This window comes from Tupaia chinensis, unplaced genomic scaffold, assembly GCF_000334495.1.
Source record: "Tupaia chinensis unplaced genomic scaffold, TupChi_1.0 Scaffold000258_1, whole genome shotgun sequence".
NCBI classification, from domain to species: domain Eukaryota; kingdom Metazoa; phylum Chordata; class Mammalia; order Scandentia; family Tupaiidae; genus Tupaia; species Tupaia belangeri.
Genome location: NW_006159738.1, coordinates 2473236 through 2494726, shown reverse-complemented (window position 1 = coordinate 2494726; position 21491 = coordinate 2473236). Strand labels below are relative to the sequence as shown.

Below are 21491 nucleotides of genomic sequence, written 5' to 3'. Positions count from 1 at the left end.
TCCTTCCCCGTCGTGTTCTCTTGTTCCCCCTGCCGGTAGACCATGGCTTGGGATTTCCACCCAGTCGGTGGCTTCCTGTGATTTTCTTTGAGAACCGGGTAGTAACCCAAGGTAGCAGGAAGGTCAAACTTCCAAATATTTAAAATTCACTTTGTTTTGTGAGAACAAGAAGGGGGTGCGGGTATAGGGTTTCTGCCTTAGCCTGGTCACCCACCCTTTGTTCTATATCTACCGTGCCACCCTCAGGCTTCGCTAAACCTTTCCTTTTAATGGAGTGCACCACCACAATTTAATACAGCCCTGGGGAGAGGTGGAGATGACCTTGCCCTGCGGGGCCCACTCTAGTTTTACCTGGGGCTTTGTGTCTGCCTCTGCTGGACTGATGTATCTGCTTGTCTCCCTAAAATGCCAACAAACTACACATTAAACCCATTTGGGAATCTCTAGAAAATACTGATGGCGGCTTCCATCCACAGACCTTTTGACTCCCTTCTTATAAAGTATGACCAGCTTCTCAGGAGATTCTCCAAACTTACCTGCTCATGAAAGTCTCATCTGAGGAACTGTTTAAAAGTAACGGATTCCCCACTTTGGAGTGAGGTTTGCAATCTGTTAAGACTGTCCCAGAGAATTCCGTGGCCTGGCAGGCTTGATTTCCAGCCATCAGGTCAGCAGTGGTAGGTACTGAGGGTATTCAAGAAGGTAGCTTTCCTTGTGTGGATGCAACGTTGGAACCACCTGACCCACACTGGGCTTGGACTGAGTAAGTCTAGGGTGAGGTAGTCCCTAACACCACCAGCTCTTCATCCTGTCGTGATTATGAAGCACTAATTTCAAGCCCCACCTCTAGGTGGTTAACTAAATCCACATCCCTGGTTGAAATGGAAGTTTTTGGGAACAGGAGCTCTGCACGGCTGTTTCCTCGTGGCTTTTGTTCTCATGAGGGGATCCAGTCTCGTCTACCTATAAAAATACCTATACAATTTAGGACTGCGGAAAGGCTCTGTAGCTGTGTGGAACCATATGGTGGCCATTAGTCACATGTGGCTTATTGGACATTTGAAAGGTTCCTACTTCAAATTCAGATGTGCTTTAATTGGAAAATACATCCTGGATTTCAAAGACATTGCACTAAAAGGAAAGTATCAATAAAATGTTACATGAATACATTTTTTATTGGCCACTTGTCAAAATATTTTGGATATATCAAGTTACAAAATATACTACTAAGGGACCAGCAGATGGCGTAATCGTTATGTTGCTGGACTTTCCACGTAGTTGACCATAGTTCAAGTCCCAGACCCCAGGGCTTAAAACTCACACTGGGTGCATGTGTATGTGTGCCCCAAATCCCAAGAGGAGAATGGAAGAGAAGGGATTGTGGTGTGGTCACTCCCCCTGGAGGTGATTTCATGCTTTTTGTCTCTCTGTCTCTCCAGCGAGTGCTTGCTCCCTATAGAAAAATCTCTCTAAAAGAAAACAAAGGGACTGGCAGGTGGCGTGGTGGTTAAAGGCTCTGAACTCCCACATGGCTGACCACGGTTCAAGTCTCAGGCCTGGTGGCTTGCTCTCTCACTTTCTCTTTCTCTCTCTCTGTGTCTCGTTCTGGTCAAATTTTCAAAAATAATAATAATGATAAATAAAGGAAATAATTCTGAAAAACAAGCCAACCCACTAAACTACATTTTTCTTGTTTCTTTTTTAACATAACTACTAGAATTTTTTAAATGATATAAATGACCCACATTATATTTCTCTTGGGCAGTGTAGCTCTGTTGGGCTCCTTCTAGAGTGTTCTCTACCTCAGTCATGAGGATATTTAAAGTAGTAAATGCTTTGCTTTTATTCATCTTGTTAGGATCAAAAGTGACCGAGCCTCTGACACCCCCCACACACACCCCCCTTTTAACCATCTTTGAACTTCCTGCTCCATCACCTTGGTGAAAGTGTGGTCTCTTCTCCCCTACTGCCCACAGCACCCTTCCTCAAGGGGCTGCGCGTGAACATCCTGCTATCAGAGTATTAACGGTCACATGATGAGGAACTAGTTAAGCACATGATGGTGATTGTTCTCTGATTTAGCAACTCATTAAACTTGGTAAAATAATAGTGGCCTTCCTGCCCTAAACTTCAGCATGTCACACTGGAATTGAATGCAAGCTTGTGCTCCAGCTGAGTGATACTAGAAGGCCTGAAGAAGAGGGCTTCCAGAAAAAGTCCATCTCTGGGATGGGCAAGGAAGCCAAAGACTGCCCAGACCAGGCTAACCCATAAATAATTAACCCAAACTAGTATATTTCTGAAGTCTCAGCATTTAGGACTTACAAGGAAAGGAGACAGAGCCTGCTGTTTCTTTTCCATTTTTTAAGGATGAGGTCTGGCCAGGTTCTAAGCTTTCTGCCTCATCTTCACAGGGGCAGATTTAGGCTAGACTGGAAATTGAACCTGGGAGCCCCATGTGATATCAGACAGCAGAGCCCAGCACCTTAGCAGCTTGTTCCAACACAGCCGGGCCCTAGCAGTTCTTGAGTCTAGAAATAATAACATCAATAAAAGTCTCTGGTAGATGTTTAACAACAGGTCTGGTGGGGAGGAGCTCTGATTTGTAGTATTGGCCAATTTTCTCAGTGTAAATACTCCCTTCATAGCAAATTTCAGCCTAACCATGGTGACTCAAAAACATTGTTCTAAGCATTTGACATATATTAATTCATTTAACCTCACAAGAATCCCGTGAAGTTCTATGTCAGTCCCATCGTATGGGCCACAGGGATAAACGGGGCCACAGGGAGGTAATGCAATGTGTCCAACCTTAGGCTTGAGTGATGGTGCTAAGTCATCTGAACCAAGACACCCTGGCTCCAATCTCTGTGCTGGTGTCTTAACCACTTGTGGACTAATAAACCCTCTACATTTTAAATTATTTGGACTGGTAGTAATGTCCTTATTTTAGAAGAGGAAAACATACAAGTGACCCAAGTTCCTGGAGAAAAAAGTAAGAAACTACCATAAAAAAGTTCTCGAAAGGTAGGTTTCTCTTCTAGAACAAGTCAAACCTAATAGGCAAGAGAAAGAGCTATGGCTTGAGCTGCTGCTCACTGGCTGTGTGACCTTAGGCATGTGACTTAACCTCTCTGTTTCTCTGTCTCCTTCTCTGCAAGACAGGAAGGAGTGACCAAGATTAAATGAGTTAATTCACAGAAAGAACTTAGATCAGCGTCTGGTACCTAAAAACACTCAAGTGAACCTTTATTACCTTCATTCTTATGTCTTGGCGATTCCCATTGAATTTCAGTGCACCGTGAGTGCTCATATTTAATAATATAGATAGAAAAACACTTAAGTGAACCTTTATTACCTTCATTCTTCTTATGTCTTGGCGATTCCCATTGAATTTCAGTGCACCGTGAGTGCTCATATTTAATAATATAGATAGCATTCGTCGAGAGGCTTTGTTTTGTTTTTTTGCTGGAGGGTATATGTGTTCAACAGAGAGCGGGGACAGGAGACAGCACCCTGCGTCTCCCTCCTTTTGGGACTTTGGGCACGTACGCATCCATATGCAGCGTTTCTCAAGCTGCCAGGACCAGGACTCCATCCGCGTGGGCGTCCCTGTGGAGTCCGGCTGCCTTAATCTCCAGGATGTAGAGCCCGCCCCCGGCGTTCTCGGACCGCTGTGCTACGTGCTTCACTTGCTTCATCTCATTTATTTCCCACAAATTACCCGGGGTGTAGGTGCTGCTCTCCCCACTTTGCAGAAGTGGAAAGGAAGAAGTTAAATCACTTTCGTATAATCACGTCATCAGTAAACATCGCACTCCCAGCCTCTGGTAACCGGAGGCTCCATGGCTTCAATGCAACAATCCAGTTCACTGAATCCAAACGGTCATTTAAGAGGCCTGTTTTATTCTACAGGTGGGTGTTCGTGTGGGAAAAGGGTTACCAGGAAGTGGACTCTGTGGTCAGCTCAGTTACTACCAAGGCCAAGGGTGTGGCTGTGACCAACTCTTCTAAACTTGGATTCCGGATCTGGGATGTGGCTGATTACGTGATTCCGCCTCAGGTGAGTGTTGAACACCTACGCCTCTAGTCCGCTTCGTTGGCTTTACCCACTCGATAAAAGACAGGCCTGGCCAGGGTTCTACCATCACCGATGACCCGACTGCTTGTTTTAGTCCCAGAAAGCAGGGCAGCCAGCTGTCTTTGGGTTTAAGGTCTACCTGGTCATAGCTGTGACTCCTCAGCTCTAAAAGGTGGCTGGCTGGAACACAGGAAGCTCTTCTATGGACAGCTCAGTTCTCTCCAGCCTGAAAGGTGAGAAAACAAATGTCGTAGGTCCTCAGAAAATTCCAGGTGGAAATACCAGCTTCCCACATTATTTATTTATTTATTTATTTTTGGAGAGGTTTTTGCTATAGGGTGCATGCACTTGCCAGAAAGACAGAGAGAGACAGAGCAAGAAACTTCTCCCTAGGGGAGAGGGCCACGCCGCAATCCCTTCTCCTCCATTCTCCTCTCGGGATCTTGGGCACACACACACCCGGTGTGAGTTTAAGTCGCCGGGTCTGAGACTTGAACCATGGTCTACTACGTGGGAACCCAGCAACATAGCCATTATGCCATCTGCTGGTCCCTCAGCTTCCCACACTTTGGATTGCCTTTATCATTGTAAATCCACAGGGTCAATCTTTTCAGTGTCAAAACTTTAACAGCAAATAGAGACCAGACTCCAAACGAGAAGGAAACTGACATGCCAGGATGGCGTTCCATGAAACAAAGGGCGGGAAGACGTGGTTTGATACAGCATCCTGGTCTCTAATCTGTTCAATCCTCAAAACTCTAAGTCAGACATTGACTCTGTAGCCATGGTAACAGCTCTACACCACAAGGCCAAACCCCCACCAGCGGCTCGTGTGTGGGTGCCCGGGGTGACCAAACCCAGATAAGCTGTCAAGTCCGGGTCATAGCTGGAAAGGAAAACCAAGGACTTCAGAAACTTTCTTCAAGTGTGCATTCTCTGCCTTCTCTAGAGAAGGGGAGACCTGTCTTCTCGGAGGCCCAGAGAGAAGGCAGACTAGGAGCCTTCCAAGTCCAATGGCCCCTCATGTTCATTACTGGTACGAGGCCTCCCCTGCCCTCAGCAGGCAGGAATGACCAGTCTGGTACCTAAAAACACTCAAGTGAACCTTTATTACCTTCATTCTTATGTCTTGGCGATTCCCATTGAATTTCAGTGCACCGTGAGTGCTCATATTTAATAATATAGATAGCATTCGTCGAGAGGCTTTGTTTTGTTTTTTTGCTGGAGGGTATATGTGTTCAACAGAGAGCGGGGACAGGAGACAGCACCCTGCGTCTCCCTCCTTTTGGGACTTTGGGCACGTACGCATCCATATGCAGCGTTTCTCAAGCTGCCAGGACCAGGACTCCATCCGCGTGGGCGTCCCTGTGGAGTCCGGCTGCCTTAATCTCCAGGATGTAGAGCCCGCCCCCGGCGTTCTCGGACCGCTGTGCTACGTGCTTCACTTGCTTCATCTCATTTATTTCCCACAAATTACCCGGGGTGTAGGTGCTGCTCTCCCCACTTTGCAGAAGTGGAAAGGAAGAAGTTAAATCACTTTCGTATAATCACGTCATCAGTAAACATCGCACTCCCAGCCTCTGGTAACCGGAGGCTCCATGGCTTCAATGCAACAATCCAGTTCACTGAATCCAAACGGTCATTTAAGAGGCCTGTTTTATTCTACAGGTGGGTGTTCGTGTGGGAAAAGGGTTACCAGGAAGTGGACTCTGTGGTCAGCTCAGTTACTACCAAGGCCAAGGGTGTGGCTGTGACCAACTCTTCTAAACTTGGATTCCGGATCTGGGATGTGGCTGATTACGTGATTCCGCCTCAGGTGAGTGTTGAACACCTACGCCTCTAGTCCGCTTCGTTGGCTTTACCCACTCGATAAAAGACAGGCCTGGCCAGGGTTCTACCATCACCGATGACCCGACTGCTTGTTTTAGTCCCAGAAAGCAGGGCAGCCAGCTGTCTTTGGGTTTAAGGTCTACCTGGTCATAGCTGTGACTCCTCAGCTCTAAAAGGTGGCTGGCTGGAACACAGGAAGCTCTTCTATGGACAGCTCAGTTCTCTCCAGCCTGAAAGGTGAGAAAACAAATGTCGTAGGTCCTCAGAAAATTCCAGGTGGAAATACCAGCTTCCCACATTATTTATTTATTTATTTATTTTTGGAGAGGTTTTTGCTATAGGGTGCATGCACTTGCCAGAAAGACAGAGAGAGACAGAGCAAGAAACTTCTCCCTAGGGGAGAGGGCCACGCCGCAATCCCTTCTCCTCCATTCTCCTCTCGGGATCTTGGGCACACACACACCCGGTGTGAGTTTAAGTCGCCGGGTCTGAGACTTGAACCATGGTCTACTACGTGGGAACCCAGCAACATAGCCATTATGCCATCTGCTGGTCCCTCAGCTTCCCACACTTTGGATTGCCTTTATCATTGTAAATCCACAGGGTCAATCTTTTCAGTGTCAAAACTTTAACAGCAAATAGAGACCAGACTCCAAACGAGAAGGAAACTGACATGCCAGGATGGCGTTCCATGAAACAAAGGGCGGGAAGACGTGGTTTGATACAGCATCCTGGTCTCTAATCTGTTCAATCCTCAAAACTCTAAGTCAGACATTGACTCTGTAGCCATGGTAACAGCTCTACACCACAAGGCCAAACCCCCACCAGCGGCTCGTGTGTGGGTGCCCGGGGTGACCAAACCCAGATAAGCTGTCAAGTCCGGGTCATAGCTGGAAAGGAAAACCAAGGACTTCAGAAACTTTCTTCAAGTGTGCATTCTCTGCCTTCTCTAGAGAAGGGGAGACCTGTCTTCTCGGAGGCCCAGAGAGAAGGCAGACTAGGAGCCTTCCAAGTCCAATGGCCCCTCATGTTCATTACTGGTACGAGGCCTCCCCTGCCCTCAGCAGGCAGTTTTTTACTCTGCCTTCCTCGGTGGAGCTGGACTGCCGGCTGTGTCCGTCCTGCAGGGCTCACTTCCTGAGCTTTCACAGTGTCCTTGTGCCTCTCCAGAGACGGAATGCGGTCATCTGTTTGCTTCTACTTACTTGGTTCATCTCCAGGCTGAAATTCCCCTGTTTGAAACAGACAAGAGATAGGAAATGGGAGTAGACCATCCTGACTTACCCTAATCTAACTCGGGAGAGCGTTAGGCGAGACCCTCTATAAGCACCAATAAGGAGCGTTTTCAGCGTCAACACCTGGGACCCTGAGAGGGGTCAGCAGAGAGACTCCAGTCTCAGGCCACATCCTCCTCCCTCCTCTTAGGGCCATTCTTTTTTCTTTTTTTTTTTGGACAGGTTTTCACTACAGGGCGCGTGCATTCGCCAGACAGACAGAGACATAGAGACAGAAAGCGAGAAATCACCCCCAGGGGGGATGGTCATGCTGCAATCCCTTCTCCTCCATTCTCCTCTCGGGATCTTGGGCACGCACGCACACGCACCCAGCGTGAGTTTTAAGCCACCGGGTCCAGGATGCGAACCGCGGTCGACTACGTGGGAGTCCAGCGACATAGCCATTATGCTAACTGCTGGTTCCCCTCTTAGGGCCATTCTGTTGACTCCCAACTTGGTTTGTTCTAGGTCTTTCTTTGGACGATGCCAGCTCTTCCTGCAGCTTCCATCACCTTGTCAGGCCTCGGCTGGGGGCATCTACAGACCCTTGGTTACTACGTCACTGATCTCCCAGAGGGTCCCCCAGCACTGCCTCTGTTCTTCCCTGGAGTGAAATGCTGTTACCTCCAGACTTCCCATTTGAAAAAGCCAAGCCCAGTGAGGGACTGTCTAGAATCTTTCAGGGTCTTTGTCTTTTGTTTCCTATGTTAGGAGGTCACGTTCAACAGTTCTTCAATCTTGTCCCTAGCAAACTGCCTTCTAGAAACTCCAAATCAATAATATGGTACCTTTATACATATGAGGAAAAAAAAAAAACAGAACCTTCTCAGCCAGCAGGTGGCATGGTGGTTGAAGCGTTGGACTCCCACATGGCCAACAGCACTCCGAGCCCCAGACCTGGCAAGCCTGAAAGTCATGCCAGGCATGTGTGACTGCATGTCCAAAGGGAGGAAAGGGGACTGCAGCATGGCCATCTTCTCTGAGGGTGATTCCTCACTGGCCCTCTCACTGTCACTCTGTCTCTGGTGGACACATACACCCTATGGCAAAAATATCTTTAAAAAAAGAAAAAGAACTTTCTCAGAGACTTGCCAATCACCGAGGCTGATCGAGGCTGGTCTAGAATGTTTTATTTTTGATTCCAGCTAGGAAAGAAAGCCCGCCACATCTGAGACTTCTGAGGCCCCCCGGTTTTACATCTCTGAGGTAGTCTGGTTGGCAGAGGATGTTCTGAGCAGATGTTGGCTCTTTTTCTTTAGTAAGTCAAACTTTTATTGAGAAATCATTTCAGGTTGTAGATTTTATTTTTTTAATTGGGGTAAAAGTCACATAACAGAAAAACTAGCCACTTGACAATCTCGTTTTACAGCGAGGGCCTCAGTGACCTTCAGTGGGTCCGCAGTGTTGCACAGCCACCTGCTCATTCTAGTTCTAGAACGTCTTCATCACCCTGCAAGGAAATCCTTGACCCGCTCAGCTGTCCCTCTCCATCCACCCCCTGTCACTCCAGCAACTGCTAACTGCTGTCTGTCTGTCTGCATTTAACTATTCTGAACATTATCAGTGAAATCATGTGAGGGGACTTCAGAAATGTTCATGGAAAATGGAATTAAAGCACAAATTAATTTTGGTTCAAGAGAGTTCTGAAATCCACGCCTAGGTTCATAACGTGCACTTTTCATGAACTTTTTGAGGATTCCCATGTACAGCATGTGGCCTCTGGTGTCTGGCATCTTCTGTTTGGCATGTTTTTGGTGCCCATTCATGTCGTAGCATGTACCAGTGCTTCGCTCTTTTTCATGGCTGAGTAACAGTCTCACCCGGACGTGCCATGTTTGGCTTAACCACTGATCTGTTGACAGACATCTGGTTGTTTCTATCTTCTGTCTGTCGTGAAAGAACAGTGACCCTGAGGCCAGCAGGTGGTATGGTAGTTAAGGCGCTGGACTCCCACATGGCTGACCATGATTCGAGTCCTGGACCCGGTGGCTTGAAAATCATGCCAGGCATGTGTGCATGTGTGCCTAATATCCTGAGAAGAGAGGGATTGTGGTGTAGCCATCCTCCCTGGGGAGTGACTTCCCATGTTCCCTCTCTCTGGCAAGCACACATGCCCTACAGGAAGAAAAAAAAAAGAAAATTGCTCCTATGATCATTACATCTCACGTGTTTGAGTCTGTCTTCAATTAGGTTATAAACTCTCATGGGAGCAATGAGAGACCATAATTGTCTTATGAAGTCAACATCCGCCCTTCTTTATGGCTCTGCTCACGTGAAGTGCTCTCTCCCCTCTGCCCGCTCTGCAGGAGGAAAACTCGCTCTTCATCATGACCAACCTGATTGTCACCCTGAACCAGACTCAGAGCACCTGCCCCGAGGTAGGCAGCTCCCAAGGCCAGCACTTCGGGCCTCCCCCGTGCGCCCTGTCCGCTGAGTGTGAGCCGCGTGGACCGTGTTTCCTCTCATTCTCCTCTTTCTAGATCCCAGATAAGACCACTGTGTGTAACACGGATGCCAGCTGCAAGGCCGGCTTCACAGGCACCCACAGCAACGGTAGGAGCCCACAGCAGACGCTTAGCCCAGGGAGACCGCCGCCCACCCCCCCCACCTGACTTGAAAAGCACACTGGTGGCCCCCCACCCCCACCCCCGAGCGTCTCTGATGGAGAATCTCAGATCTAAGCAGTCTCCCCAACCCCCAGTGCCTTCACAGGACCCTGGGTGAACCTGTCATGTGAGCCCCAGAGAGACCCCAGGACTTACCGTGTGGTGGGGCTTGGTGTCACCCTGCTGGGGGTTAGCAGAGAGAGATGTGGCCAGCAGGCAGCTGCCGTCCTCCAATAATTCCTGGCCACTGTCCCAGTCCCAGAGTCCCTGACTCTGGACTAGCCCGAGACTGGCTGCAGAGGGTCCCGCGGCGGGGCTCTCCCTCTCTGCCCCTGCGAACCCAGGTCCCTTTGCTTCCATAGGAGAACTGACAGGCAGGTGTGTACCGTTCAACGGGTCCGTGAAGACATGCGAGGTGAGAGCCTGGTGCCCGGTGGAGGACGACAGTCACGTGCCAGAGTGAGTCCTGCCGACAGAAGGCAGTGCCCTATGCTCGGTTCTGGGGCCAGAGAGGAGGTGGCAGGAGCGAGCCCATGTGCTGTGGCTTCTTGTGCTCTTGCTGGCCGCGCGGAGGCAGCTGCCCTGAGGTGAGGCTTTGCAACGCAGAGCAGTGCCCCCAGTGGCAAGGAGGCCACGTGTTTGCTGACAGAGCAGCCCTCAGGGCCTGAGGCACACATGTAGAAATGCACACGGTGGGGCAGCACGTCGTCCAGCTAACCGAGAGCTAGCGTGGCCAGACCTGGCGCTCGGGGATGAAATCCGAGACGCCCTCTTGGCTCTGCGCCCTCCATGTCTGCTCCTTTGCAGGATGGACGGCTGGGTCCCAGGACACGGCTCTGGGCTTACACCCCCGGGCCGAGTCTCCCTTCCTCTGTGACCATCCGCATCATCGCCCACGCGCTTCCATTGCTGTGGTGGGGGGAGGGCGCTGCCGATTTGCTTGGGCCTGGGTCACCCGCCCTCCTTTAGAGCGAGGGCTAGAGACAGCACCTCCTGGATGACACAGGCCAAGAGCGGGGGAGTGTGGCTTCCAGAGGAAATCGGGGTTCTGTCAGCAGAAAAGGGGGATCAGATGCTGGGCAGGACATAATACATGTCTGCCAAAGTGTTCTAGGAACTAGAGCAGATCCAGGGTTGCCCTAGAATAGCATTCTTCCCGGTTATCAGTCGCTGTGCTCCAAGCAGGTGGAACTGAAGGAAAGGCCCTGAGAGTCGCCTGCAACCTGGGCCCTTTTTTGTTTGTTTTATTAAGGTTTTTGCCATAGGGCACATGCACTCGCTGGAGAGAGGCAGACAGAGACAGCGAGAAATCACCTCTCAGGAGGGATGGTCACGTTGCAATCCCTTCTCCTCCGGTCTCCCCCTAGGATTTTGGATACGCACACACCCAGTGTGATCCTCAAGCCACCGGGTCCAGGACTTGAGCCATGGTCAGCCACAGGGAAGTCCAGCACCGTGACCATTACACCATCTGCTGGCCCAGGGCCTTTCACACCCAGTCCACACTGAGGTCTAGAAAACCTGGAGCAGCAAGAAACTACTCAGCCTCATCCTGGGTGTGTTGCGATGGTAGAAAAGACCGAGAGCCGCTGATTCGGAAACTGCCGAGGGCAGCAGCTCAGGCTGAGGAAGGAAATAGGAAAACAGGAGGATTCGGAGCCTTCTGTGCTGGGAAGGGGCTTGCGAGCTGTGCTGTCCAGTGCCAGGACTTCGCTGTGGGCACTCGGGACGTGGCCATCCCAAACGTGATGAGCTGCTGGTACAAAATGTACTCCAGATTTGGCCCCGCCTGTGGCCCGGCGGTACAGGGATCCGCATCCCACCAGGCCGACTGCGTGGCTCTAGTCCTGAACTTGGCAGCTCGAAAAGCATGCCAGGCACATGTGCATTGTGTCCAAAATCCTGGGAGGAGGGAGAGAGGAGGGACCCCAGAGTGACCGCTGCTCCTGACGGGATGCTTTCTTCCTCCCCCTCTCTGTCTTTCTCTGGCAAGCACACGTGCCCTCTGACAAATTACAGGAAAAAATACACTCCAGGGACCAGCAGATGGCATCATTGTTACATTGCTGGACAACCAAGTAGTCAACTGCGGTTTGAGTCCCGGACCCAGCGGTTTAAAATTCACACCAGGCGCATGTGCATGTGTGCCCAAAATCCCAAGAGGAAAATGGATGAAAAGGGATTGCAGCGTGGCCATCCCCTCTGGGGGAGTGATTTCTCAATTCCCGTCTCTCTCTCTTTCTCCAGCAAGCATACGTGCCCTATAGCAAAAATCTCTCTTAAAAACAAACAAACAAACAAACAAAAAAAAACACTCCAGATTCTGAAAACTTATTAGGACAAAAAAGTGTGTACTAGCTCATTAATATTTTATGTTGGTGGGAGGCCAGCAGGTGGTATAGTGGTTAGTGCACTGGACTCCCACATTTGAGTCCCAGACCTGACAGTGACAGCTGACTTTCTTACTCCCCCCCCCCTCTGGTCAAATTAAAATAATATTAATAAATAAAATAATAATTCTAAGTAAAGGAGCGTCTGCCCTACAGCGCTGGGTCCTCCTGTGGAAATCTGCCTGGGGTCCCCTTGGGGCAGGTTCAACCTGCATGTCAGCCAGGAGCTGACGTGGCACTTCCACGAGGCAGGAGCGCCAGCAGGCAGTGCTTTGTGTGTACTTTTCAGAAGCGGTCGGGATCCGCGTAGCTGAGTGTACTTTGGCTCCAACCTGTCGGACTAGATCTGTGGGACATTCATTCCCCCAGGAGCACCTGCATGAGGCCAACCTGAAACGCAGTTTCCAGCGGGGCCGAGACACCACCCTCACTAGCTTACCTCCGGGTTCTTCCATTTCCACTGCCTTGGGGAAGAGGCCCTGCCCTTCCAGAACGACCTGGAAGGCTTTTGTCATGACCCGGTGTTTAATGCAAAGAGAGTAGAAAACGCTAGAGAGGATTCCCTTTCCTCTTAGTGAGACGGCATCGTAAGGCAGGTGTTTTCAAAGCACTGCATGGGTGCGTGAGCGCGTTTCTGCTTTGGCTCACTATACCTCCTCGTCCTTTTCAGGCCTGCTTTTTTAAAGGCGGCAGAAAACTTCACTCTCTTGGTAAAGAACAACATCTGGTATCCCAAATTTAATTTCAGCAAGTAAGTGGCGGCCAGGCGTGGGGGTTCACCAGTGTCTTCAAGCAACGTGTCGCTCCTCTCTGAGGTTTCTCTGGCCGGTTTTCTGCTTTCTCCCGACTCTAGGAGGAATATCCTCCCCAACATCACCACTGCCTACCTCAAGTCATGCATTTATGATGCTGAGACAGACCCTTTCTGCCCCATATTCCGTCTTGGTAAAATAGTGGAGTACGCGGGACACAGCTTCCAGGACATGGCCGTCGAGGTAGGTACAGGCCTGGCTCTTCTGTTTCTTCCTTTCTTTTTTTTGTGAGGGTTTTGCCATCCAGGTGTGTGTGCTTGCCAGAGAAAGGGAAGGTGAGAAATCATCCCCTAGTGAGGACGGGGCCTGGCCCTTCTAACACAGCACTAGGTAAATCCGGAAGCAGAGCAGAAAGGAATGCATGGCTGTGGCTGTGCCGCTTCTCCACCTGCAGGGTGGTGTCATGGGCATCCAGATCCACTGGGACTGCAACCTGGACAGGGCCGCCGCCCTCTGCCTGCCCCGGTACTCCTTCCGCCGCCTGGACACGCGGGACACGGACCACAACGTATCTCCCGGCTACAATTTCAGGTGGGCGTGCGCTTAGACCCCACTGCTCACGTGTCAGGGTGACGTTGGCTGGATTCCTCTCCAGTGGGGGCACCCCCAGGGCAGGCCGCCCATCTCGTGTCTGGGAAGCCTGAGTGCCAGGGAGAGAGCTCTGAGCAAGCTCCTGCTGCTGGGCACCCCAGCCTGGGAGAGCTCCCCTCACCCTTTCCTGCCGCCAGCAACTCAGTGGGACAACCACAGAAGGGCTAGGGAGAGGCTGGTGGTGCTCGCTTTCCAGGGCCGGACTCTGCAAATTGTTGGGGAACAGATGGATGATCTTGTGAACCTCCAGTCCAGAGGCCTCTGGGGTGTGGCCTAACAAATGCTTTCAGAGGTTGCGCCTGCCCCAGAATGCAGGGATACACTTTTAGGCTCAAGAAAGGCCTTCGCCAGTATTGTCCTGCTAAAAATGCTGTCAGGGCCAGCAGGTTGCATGGAGCTGGACCCCACATGGCTGACCGCAGCATTCAAGTCCTGGTCCCAGCAGTTTAAAAAAACACATCAGGCGTGTGTGCGTATGTGACCAAAATCCCAAGAGGAGAATGGAGGACGGGATTGTGGTATGACTATCCCCGCTAAAGAGGTGCCTCCTCATTTTTCCTCTCTGTTTCTGGAGCGTGCACCAACCCTGGAGATGAAAAAAGAAAAAAAGAAAGAAAATGCCGCCTCTCAGCGTCCTTGTGCCGCTGAGCAAACGGTCCCAAACTGGGTAGCTTTAAAACAACAGGAATTTATCCTAAGTTCTGGAGCCCCGTGTCTAAAATAACAGTGTCAACAGGGCCATGGGGGTGGGGGCGGGGGCTCCTCCTTGCCTCCTCCAGCTCTGGTGGCTCCTGGTGATCCCTGGCTGCCTCTCTCCAGCCTCACGTGGCCTTCTTCCCTCTGTGCCTGTCTGGGTGTCTCTTCTTGAAGGAACACAGTCACATTAGATTTAGGGCACAACCTCCTCACCCAGTAAGACCTCGTCTTAGCTAGTCATGCTCACAGTGACTGCATTTCCAAATCGGGTCTCAGTCACAGGACCCAGGTGGATGTGAATTCTGGGGCGATGCTGATAAACCTACAACTGCCACTCTGGTGGGAGAGCTGCGGCCAGGTCATATTGGCCACTCCCTCGACGCTGCGAAATCTATAGCCATATGCATTTTCACACATGTAACCACTCTTAAAAATGGGTCCTAGCGGCCAGCAAGTGGTGTAGTGGTTAAGGGCGGTGGAGTCCCACAGGGCCAATCGCAGTGCTAGTCCCAGACCTGGTGGCTTGCCTTCTGACTTGCTCTTTCTTGATGTGTTCCTCTCTAGTCAAATTAAAATAAGTAAAAAGTGGCCCTTACAAGGGTGGACACCTGAATGGGTCAGCAGCATTTTTGTGCTGTGTTTGTCTCCCTCTGGTGGTCATGCATGGAATCACATCCCTAAAGATCCTAAGATTTCTGTAATTTAGGATCTGTGCAAATTTTGAACTGTCTGGTTCATTGAGACGAGGGCAGGCACTTTATTCCTAGTAGTTACATTTGGATTGCCCTGTCCCTGCTGTCACATGGTTCTTGTAGAAACCACTGTGGTTTCTGTACCCTGCAAAGCCCAGATTTGGGTTGGAATACTAGAATGGAGAGAAGCTGATGGAGCCCTCACCAGTCCCTGGCTCAGCAACAGGCTTTTCTGAACTATTGATCCACCAACAGATGAATGGATAAACAAAACACGGTCACATCAGAATATCTGGCAAGAGGTGAAGCACAGGGACAAACCTGGAGAGCGTGATTCTCACCGTGTGTGACTGTGAGAATCTGGGACGAGTCCACAGGGACAGACGGAGGTTGGTGGTTGCCAGGACTGGGGAGTAATACGAGGTGACAGCTAAAGGGTTTCTTTCTTTCTTTCTTTCTTTTTTTAATTTGACCAGAGAGAGACAAAGAGAGAGGAAGTGAGAAAGAAAGCAAGCCACCAGGTCTGGGACTCGAACCGTGGTCTGCCATGTGGGAGTGTCCAGCACCTTAACCACCACACCACCTGCTGGTCTCAAGGGTTTCTTTTTGAGGTGTTGAAAATGTCCTAAAATCAACTGGTGATGGTTGCACGACTCTGAACATTCCCAAAACAATTGAATTTGACACTTTAAGTGGGTGAATTGCACATATCTAAACTATATCTCAATAAATTAGAACAGAACATAGCAGGGGATGGTGGAGAACCACCAAGACACGGTACTGTGTGCTGCCCCGTGTTACACGGGGATCCACCGGGGGCGCCTGAACCTCAGGCCCATGATCTGTTTGACCCAAGCCTGGTGCTGATGCAGTATGGGTGGCTGGCTCAGTCCCCACCTGCAGGGCAGTCTCCCCCGGGGGGGCTGCCGCTGTTAGAGCCAACTCTGCTGTATCAGAGCCGGGTCCGAGCGTAACTCATCTTGTAGGAGGGCAGAGAGGACAGACGGAGCTTCCTGTGGCCCCTGCTGCCTGGGCAGACTGTCAGCCAGAGCCACCCTGCGAGGGACTCCGTGCATCCTGCTCTAGCGCCCTCCCAAGCTCCAGCCGCTGGCCTCGCTCTGACCAGTGCCCTTCTCTCTGACTCTGTCCCTTCCCCAGGTTTGCCAAGTACTACAGGGACCTCGGCGGCAGGGAGCAGCGCACGCTCATCAAAGCGTACGGCATCCGTTTCGACATCATTGTGTTTGGAAAGGTAGCCTGCCCCGGACCCCGCGGAGGCCAGGGCCCTCTCCCTGCCCCTTATCTGCTGTCTCCTGCCCTGGCCCAAACGTTTTTCTTTCATCTCCTTTTTCTTCTGTCATTTGCAGGCAGGGAAGTTTGACATCATTCCTACCATGATCAACATTGGCTCTGGCTTGGCACTGCTAGGGGTGGTGAGTGGCTTGGGGCTTCCCATTCATCCCACGGGCCCTCCCTGGCATACTCACACAGTGAGACCTTCAGTTGGGGTTCTGGTCCACGCCCAGGGTCTAGGCTTCTCTCCCTTGACCTCGTCCCCCTCTCTAAGATCCTCAGGGCCTACTTGCCTTCTGAGAAATGGAGGCCCCCATTCCAGAAAAAGATTTTAGGCTTTGGGCTGGTTCTATGGCCTCGTGGTTAAGGCAACTGGATTCCACATGGCTGGCCACACAGTCCGTCCCGGACACTGTGGCTTGAGAAACACACTGGGCCCGTGTGCGCATGCCCAAAATCCCCAAAGGAAGGAGACGCAGGAGACGGGGTCACGGTGCCCCATGGTGGGGTGCTCTCTCCTCTCCTCTCTCTCTCTCTGGTGAGCACATAAGTCCTCTAGCCAAAGGGACCCTAGACTTTGTGGGAAGGGACATGCGTAGAACAGGTGAAAAGCATCATGGCTCTTCCTTTGTCACCCGGTGCTCAACGCAGGCGACAGTGCTGTGCGACATCGTAGTCCTCTACTGCATGAAGAAAAGGTTCTACTACCGGGAGAAGAAATACAAGTACGTGGAAGATTACGAGCAGGTAGGCACCTCCTGGACTCACACAAGCAGGAAGTCCAAGCACCTCACCTGTTTGTCAACTCAGCGGTGAGACCCCGGGCCTTGGGCCTGTCTGGGGAGACCCTTCTATTAATACGAGGCCTGGCGCCATACTGGCACCTCATCAACCCACCAGCTCGGGTGGTCACATTCCCATCTCAGCACCTGCTCGCTCCCTAACCTCCTGGACTAGTATTTCCTTCACTTTTCCTTGGAGTGGACTCACCAGTGAAGAGTTAAGACCTAGCCTTGTCTTCATGGACATCTTAGTTACTGAGGGATGCTGTGACACTACTTAAATTCACCATGCATAACAAGAGGGTCAGCCTCCACCTTGGCACGCCTGCACTAAGACCTACTGGGTACTCTGGGCTGGAAAGGACCCGGAGTCTGCAGGGAAAGACCTCGTTCCCGCCTGCCCAGTGGCCGGGCTTGCCTGGGGCAGCACATGCCAGGTGTACACTGATCTGTGTTCTCGTTCTCGGGGGGGTCTTGCAGGGTCTTGGTGGCGAGTCGGACCAGTGATGCCCACCCTACACCTGGGCTCCCCACGCCCCCATCAAAGTACAGTGAGGAGGAGAGAGAGACAGCTCCAGATCCGATTCCGTCTCCACTCCGCAGCGCCCAGGGCTGTCCAGCCACTCTGTGCTGTGTAGGGCTCGTCTGCCTACCTGGCGCAGTAGCTACCAGTCTGTTCTCAGCCGCGTCTCCTCTGCTGTTTCTGCAATGTGGGGTCCTGGGGTGGGGCTGGCTTGAGGGCAGTGTTGCTGCTGCAGCTTCCAGGGTTGGGGCCTTCTCGAAGGCCGCTGGAGCTGGCTGTCCTCCAGCTTGTCTCCGGCCCTCCTCGGCACAGGGCCAGTCCTCCGAGGCTTGGCTGCTCTCTTCAAGCACTTTATCAGGAAGGGCTTCCTAGGCTGGGATCACTAGATGGAGCCCGGACCACTCTTCCCTTCCCTACGCCCCACCAACTGCAGGAACTTCGTCCTTACAGTCATAAGCTGGAATTGGCATTTCTTTTTTTGAGAAGAGCTGTGTTGTGAGGAATGAGGACCAAACATTAAAACAAATGATTTTCTTAATCCTTGTTCGTGTTGTCTCATAGCATTGCTACAACTTCCTGCTCTGCTGTTCGACCGGTAAATCTATTTGTTGTCCAGCTCACTGTGCTCAAAAAGGTCCCTGTCTGGAACTTATGCCTTTTCCCCCTACTTTAATCTTATCTTAAAAGAATAAGGGGGGGGGGACCAGCAGTTGGCATAATGGCGGGGTTGCTGGACTGCCATGTAGTCGACCGCAGTTTGAGTTCCGGACCCGGTGGCTTAAACTCAAGCCGGACATGTGTGTGTGCGTGCCCAAGATCCTGAGAGGAGAATGGTGGAGAAGGGATTGTGGTGTGGCTATCCCCTCTGGGGGGGTGAGTTCTCGCTTTCTATCGCTCTGTCTTTGGCAAGTGCACATGCCCTTTAGCTAAAATCTCTCAAAAAAAAAAAAAAAAAAAGAATAAGATGGTGGTCAAGGTGCTGGACTTCCACACCTCCAACCATGATTCAACCATGATTTGTGCCCTAGACCTCGCAGCTTGAAAATCACGCTGGGCACATATTCGTGTGTGCCCAAAATATCCCAAGAGGAGAATAAAGGAGAAGGGATTGCAGTGTGGCCAGCCCCCCGGGGGGTGATTTCTCACTTTTTCTCTGTCTCTCTCTCTAGTAAGCACATGTGCTCTATAGCAAAAACCTAAAAATAGTAAGAGGGAAAACAAGGTGGCCAAGGGGCCAGACTGGCAAGTAGTGCCACGATTCTGTGAGGCTAACCACATTGGAGCACCCCAGGCTCGCATCTGGAGCCCTCACCCAGCACACCAGGCACCCGTGCCCACGGTCCAGGACTGGCTGGAGCCGGGGGTGGACTGTGGTGTGGAAACTTTGTTGGGGGGTGCCTCTTTCTCTCACTTATTCATGGAAGAAAGAAATACATGGACTTAAAAAAAACCTGGGGCGGTTTGGGTGGTGGTTGGGGGGCAAGACTCCCACATGGCCAACCGTGGTTTGGGTCCTGAACCTGGCGGCTTGCTTTCTCACTTTCCCTTTTTCTCTCTTTGTCTGGTCAAATTAAAATAATAACAATAAATAAAGTTAATCATATTTTTAAAAAGAAACTTAAGAATTTTGATCCACACAAGGTTGTATTTCTATAGAAAGATGTCCTCTAAGTGACATCTTACCTGTGCTTACATTTTTTTAAAAGACTTATTTAACTTTGGGGACCAGCAGGTGGCATGGTGGTTAAGGCACTGGACACTCCCACATGGCTGACCATGGTTCGAGTCCTGGACCTGGCGGCTTGCTCGCTCGCTCGCGCTCTCTCTCTCGCTCTCTCTGTGTCTCCAGTCAAATTAAAATAAATGAATAAATAAAATGAAATAATTCTTAAAAGAATTATTTAACTTTATCATCATTACTTTTAAAATTTTGCTATAGAGCACATGCAGTTGCTAGAAAGTGAGAAAGCAAGCTGCCAGGTCCAAGACTAGAACCATGGTCGGCCATGTGGGAGTCCAGTGCCTTAACCACCACACTCCCTGCTGGCCCCACCTGTGCTTACATTTACATCAAGCCATAGCACCATACATTAGGTCTGAAATGTTAATGAGGCTATTTCTAGCTGCAGCCTCACACATACTTAATTCTGCGTTAGGTCATCGGAGTCCCCCTAAAGGAAGCAGTGTGCCCTCCTGCTGCCGTGAAGTCATTTCCAAGTACTGAGGAGGGTTATTTTAGAAGTGCTCTGCTTCTGCTAAACAAATGACCAACCTGAGCTTTTCTTGCTTTGTGGAGAAAAAATGTTTACCAGATCCCTTCAGCAAAGCTCAGATTCATGCCGCCTTTTTAAAAAATGCTCACTTGAGGGTCAGTAGGTGGTGTGTGGTTAAGGCACTGGATCCCATATGGCCAAGTCCATTGTTCAAGACCTTGACCCAACAACTTGAAAAACACACAGGGTGTGTGTGTGCGCACGCGCACGCCCTGAAATCCCAAGAGTAGAATGGAGGAAAAGGGATTGCAGTCTGGCCTCCCGCCTGGGGCAGGGTGAGGGGGGCTGTGATTTCTCACTTTCCCTTTTTCTCTGGTGAGTACACACACCCTATGGCAAAAAATCTTTAAAAAAAAAAACAAACAAAAAACCTCACTTGAACACATGGATCAAATGGAGCTGGGATTTTCAGGAATGGTGAGACGTCTGAATACTTCCTCTCAAGCTCACCGGTTGGAAACTTAGTCCTAGTGTGTGTTGGGAGGTGGGGGGCCTCTGGGAGGTGACTTGAGTCGTGAGGCTCAGTGCTTGCGCGTGGGATCAGAAGCCCTGTAAAAGCCCCAGTGGAGAGAGTTCCTCCCCTTAGTGCCCTGCCTCATTCCTCCTGGGAGGACACAGCCTCTGTCCCCTCCAGAGGACGCAGCAGCTTCAGGACGCGGCAGCTCCAGGACGCCATCTTGGAAGCAGAGAACAGCCCTTGCCAGACACGGAGCCAGCAGCACCTTGATCTTGGACGTCCGGACCTCCAGAACCGTGAGCGATAAATTTCTGTTCTTCGTAAATTACCTGGTCTCAAATATCTGCCACCGCAGCACAGAATGGACTAGGACGAATGGCTCGTTACCTAGCAGGCTTCGGGGCCGTAGTTACTGGCTGTGACCCGGGGTGGGGAGACTGTTTGGCCTCCTCTTCTCTGGAGTGGAAGGTGAATGCCACGTGGGGGGGGGGGGGGGCCGGGGGGCGCTGCTTATTTTACTCACCGCGCCATCTTGCATTTGGCCACGCCCCCACTTGTCGGCACTCCCAGGCGCTGCCTCTTAGTGGGGTTTGGTCACCCTCACGTCCAAGGGGCGTCTCTGGAGCCCCTAGAACTCTGCACAAGGCTGCACTTGTTGCATTTCTTTTCGCGTCACCACATTCAAGGTGGCCTTTGACAGGAACCCCCGCCCCTGACTCTGAAAGGCTAGCATTTTGGTGTTTCTGCAGCAGTGGGACACAATCGCTCAGACTCCGGCTGTGCCCTGGAAACAGACAAGGCTGTACCTTGGTTCAAAGCCAAGAGCACAACGGCATGGGCTAGTCTCACCTTGGACAGGCAGGAAGCCCTCAGCCCTGGGCCCAGAGAAGCCTCCTCCTAAAACCATCCCAGACACCCTGAACACTGGCATTCACAGAAACTGAAAAATGCTGGATTTCAAGGGCTTTGCTGATGAATTCAAGCACTTGGACATCCGGCTCAGCTTTCCCAGGCCTTAACTGACAAAGATGATCCATAAAACGGGTTCCTACCTACCTCATGCCGTGCCACGTAGCATGCCTGGTCTGGGGGACGCTTTCCACACAATTAGAACTGCCCCCACAGCAGCTCCCCTGTCTGGCCTTCACCGGAACCTTACAGTTACCTGCCTGCCAGAGCCATGCCTCTCAA

At 51.1% G+C, this 21491-nt stretch overlaps 1 protein-coding gene across 1 annotated transcript; it reads left to right on the top strand.

The window, feature by feature from the left end:
- Nucleotides 1–5749: 5749 nt before the first annotated feature.
- On the top strand, nucleotides 5750–18108 carry P2RX4 (purinergic receptor P2X 4; the record flags this gene model as incomplete). The annotated part of the gene is given in 11 exon segments (XM_014588118.1): nucleotides 5750–5897; nucleotides 9492–9563; nucleotides 9666–9738; nucleotides 10154–10250; nucleotides 12852–12932; nucleotides 13035–13176; nucleotides 13388–13524; nucleotides 16131–16224; nucleotides 16340–16405; nucleotides 16917–17012; nucleotides 17528–18108. Coding segments are annotated over 11 exon segments (1033 nt in total), but the record flags the coding sequence as incomplete, so codon positions are not given.
- Nucleotides 18109–21491: the final 3383 nt, after the last annotated feature.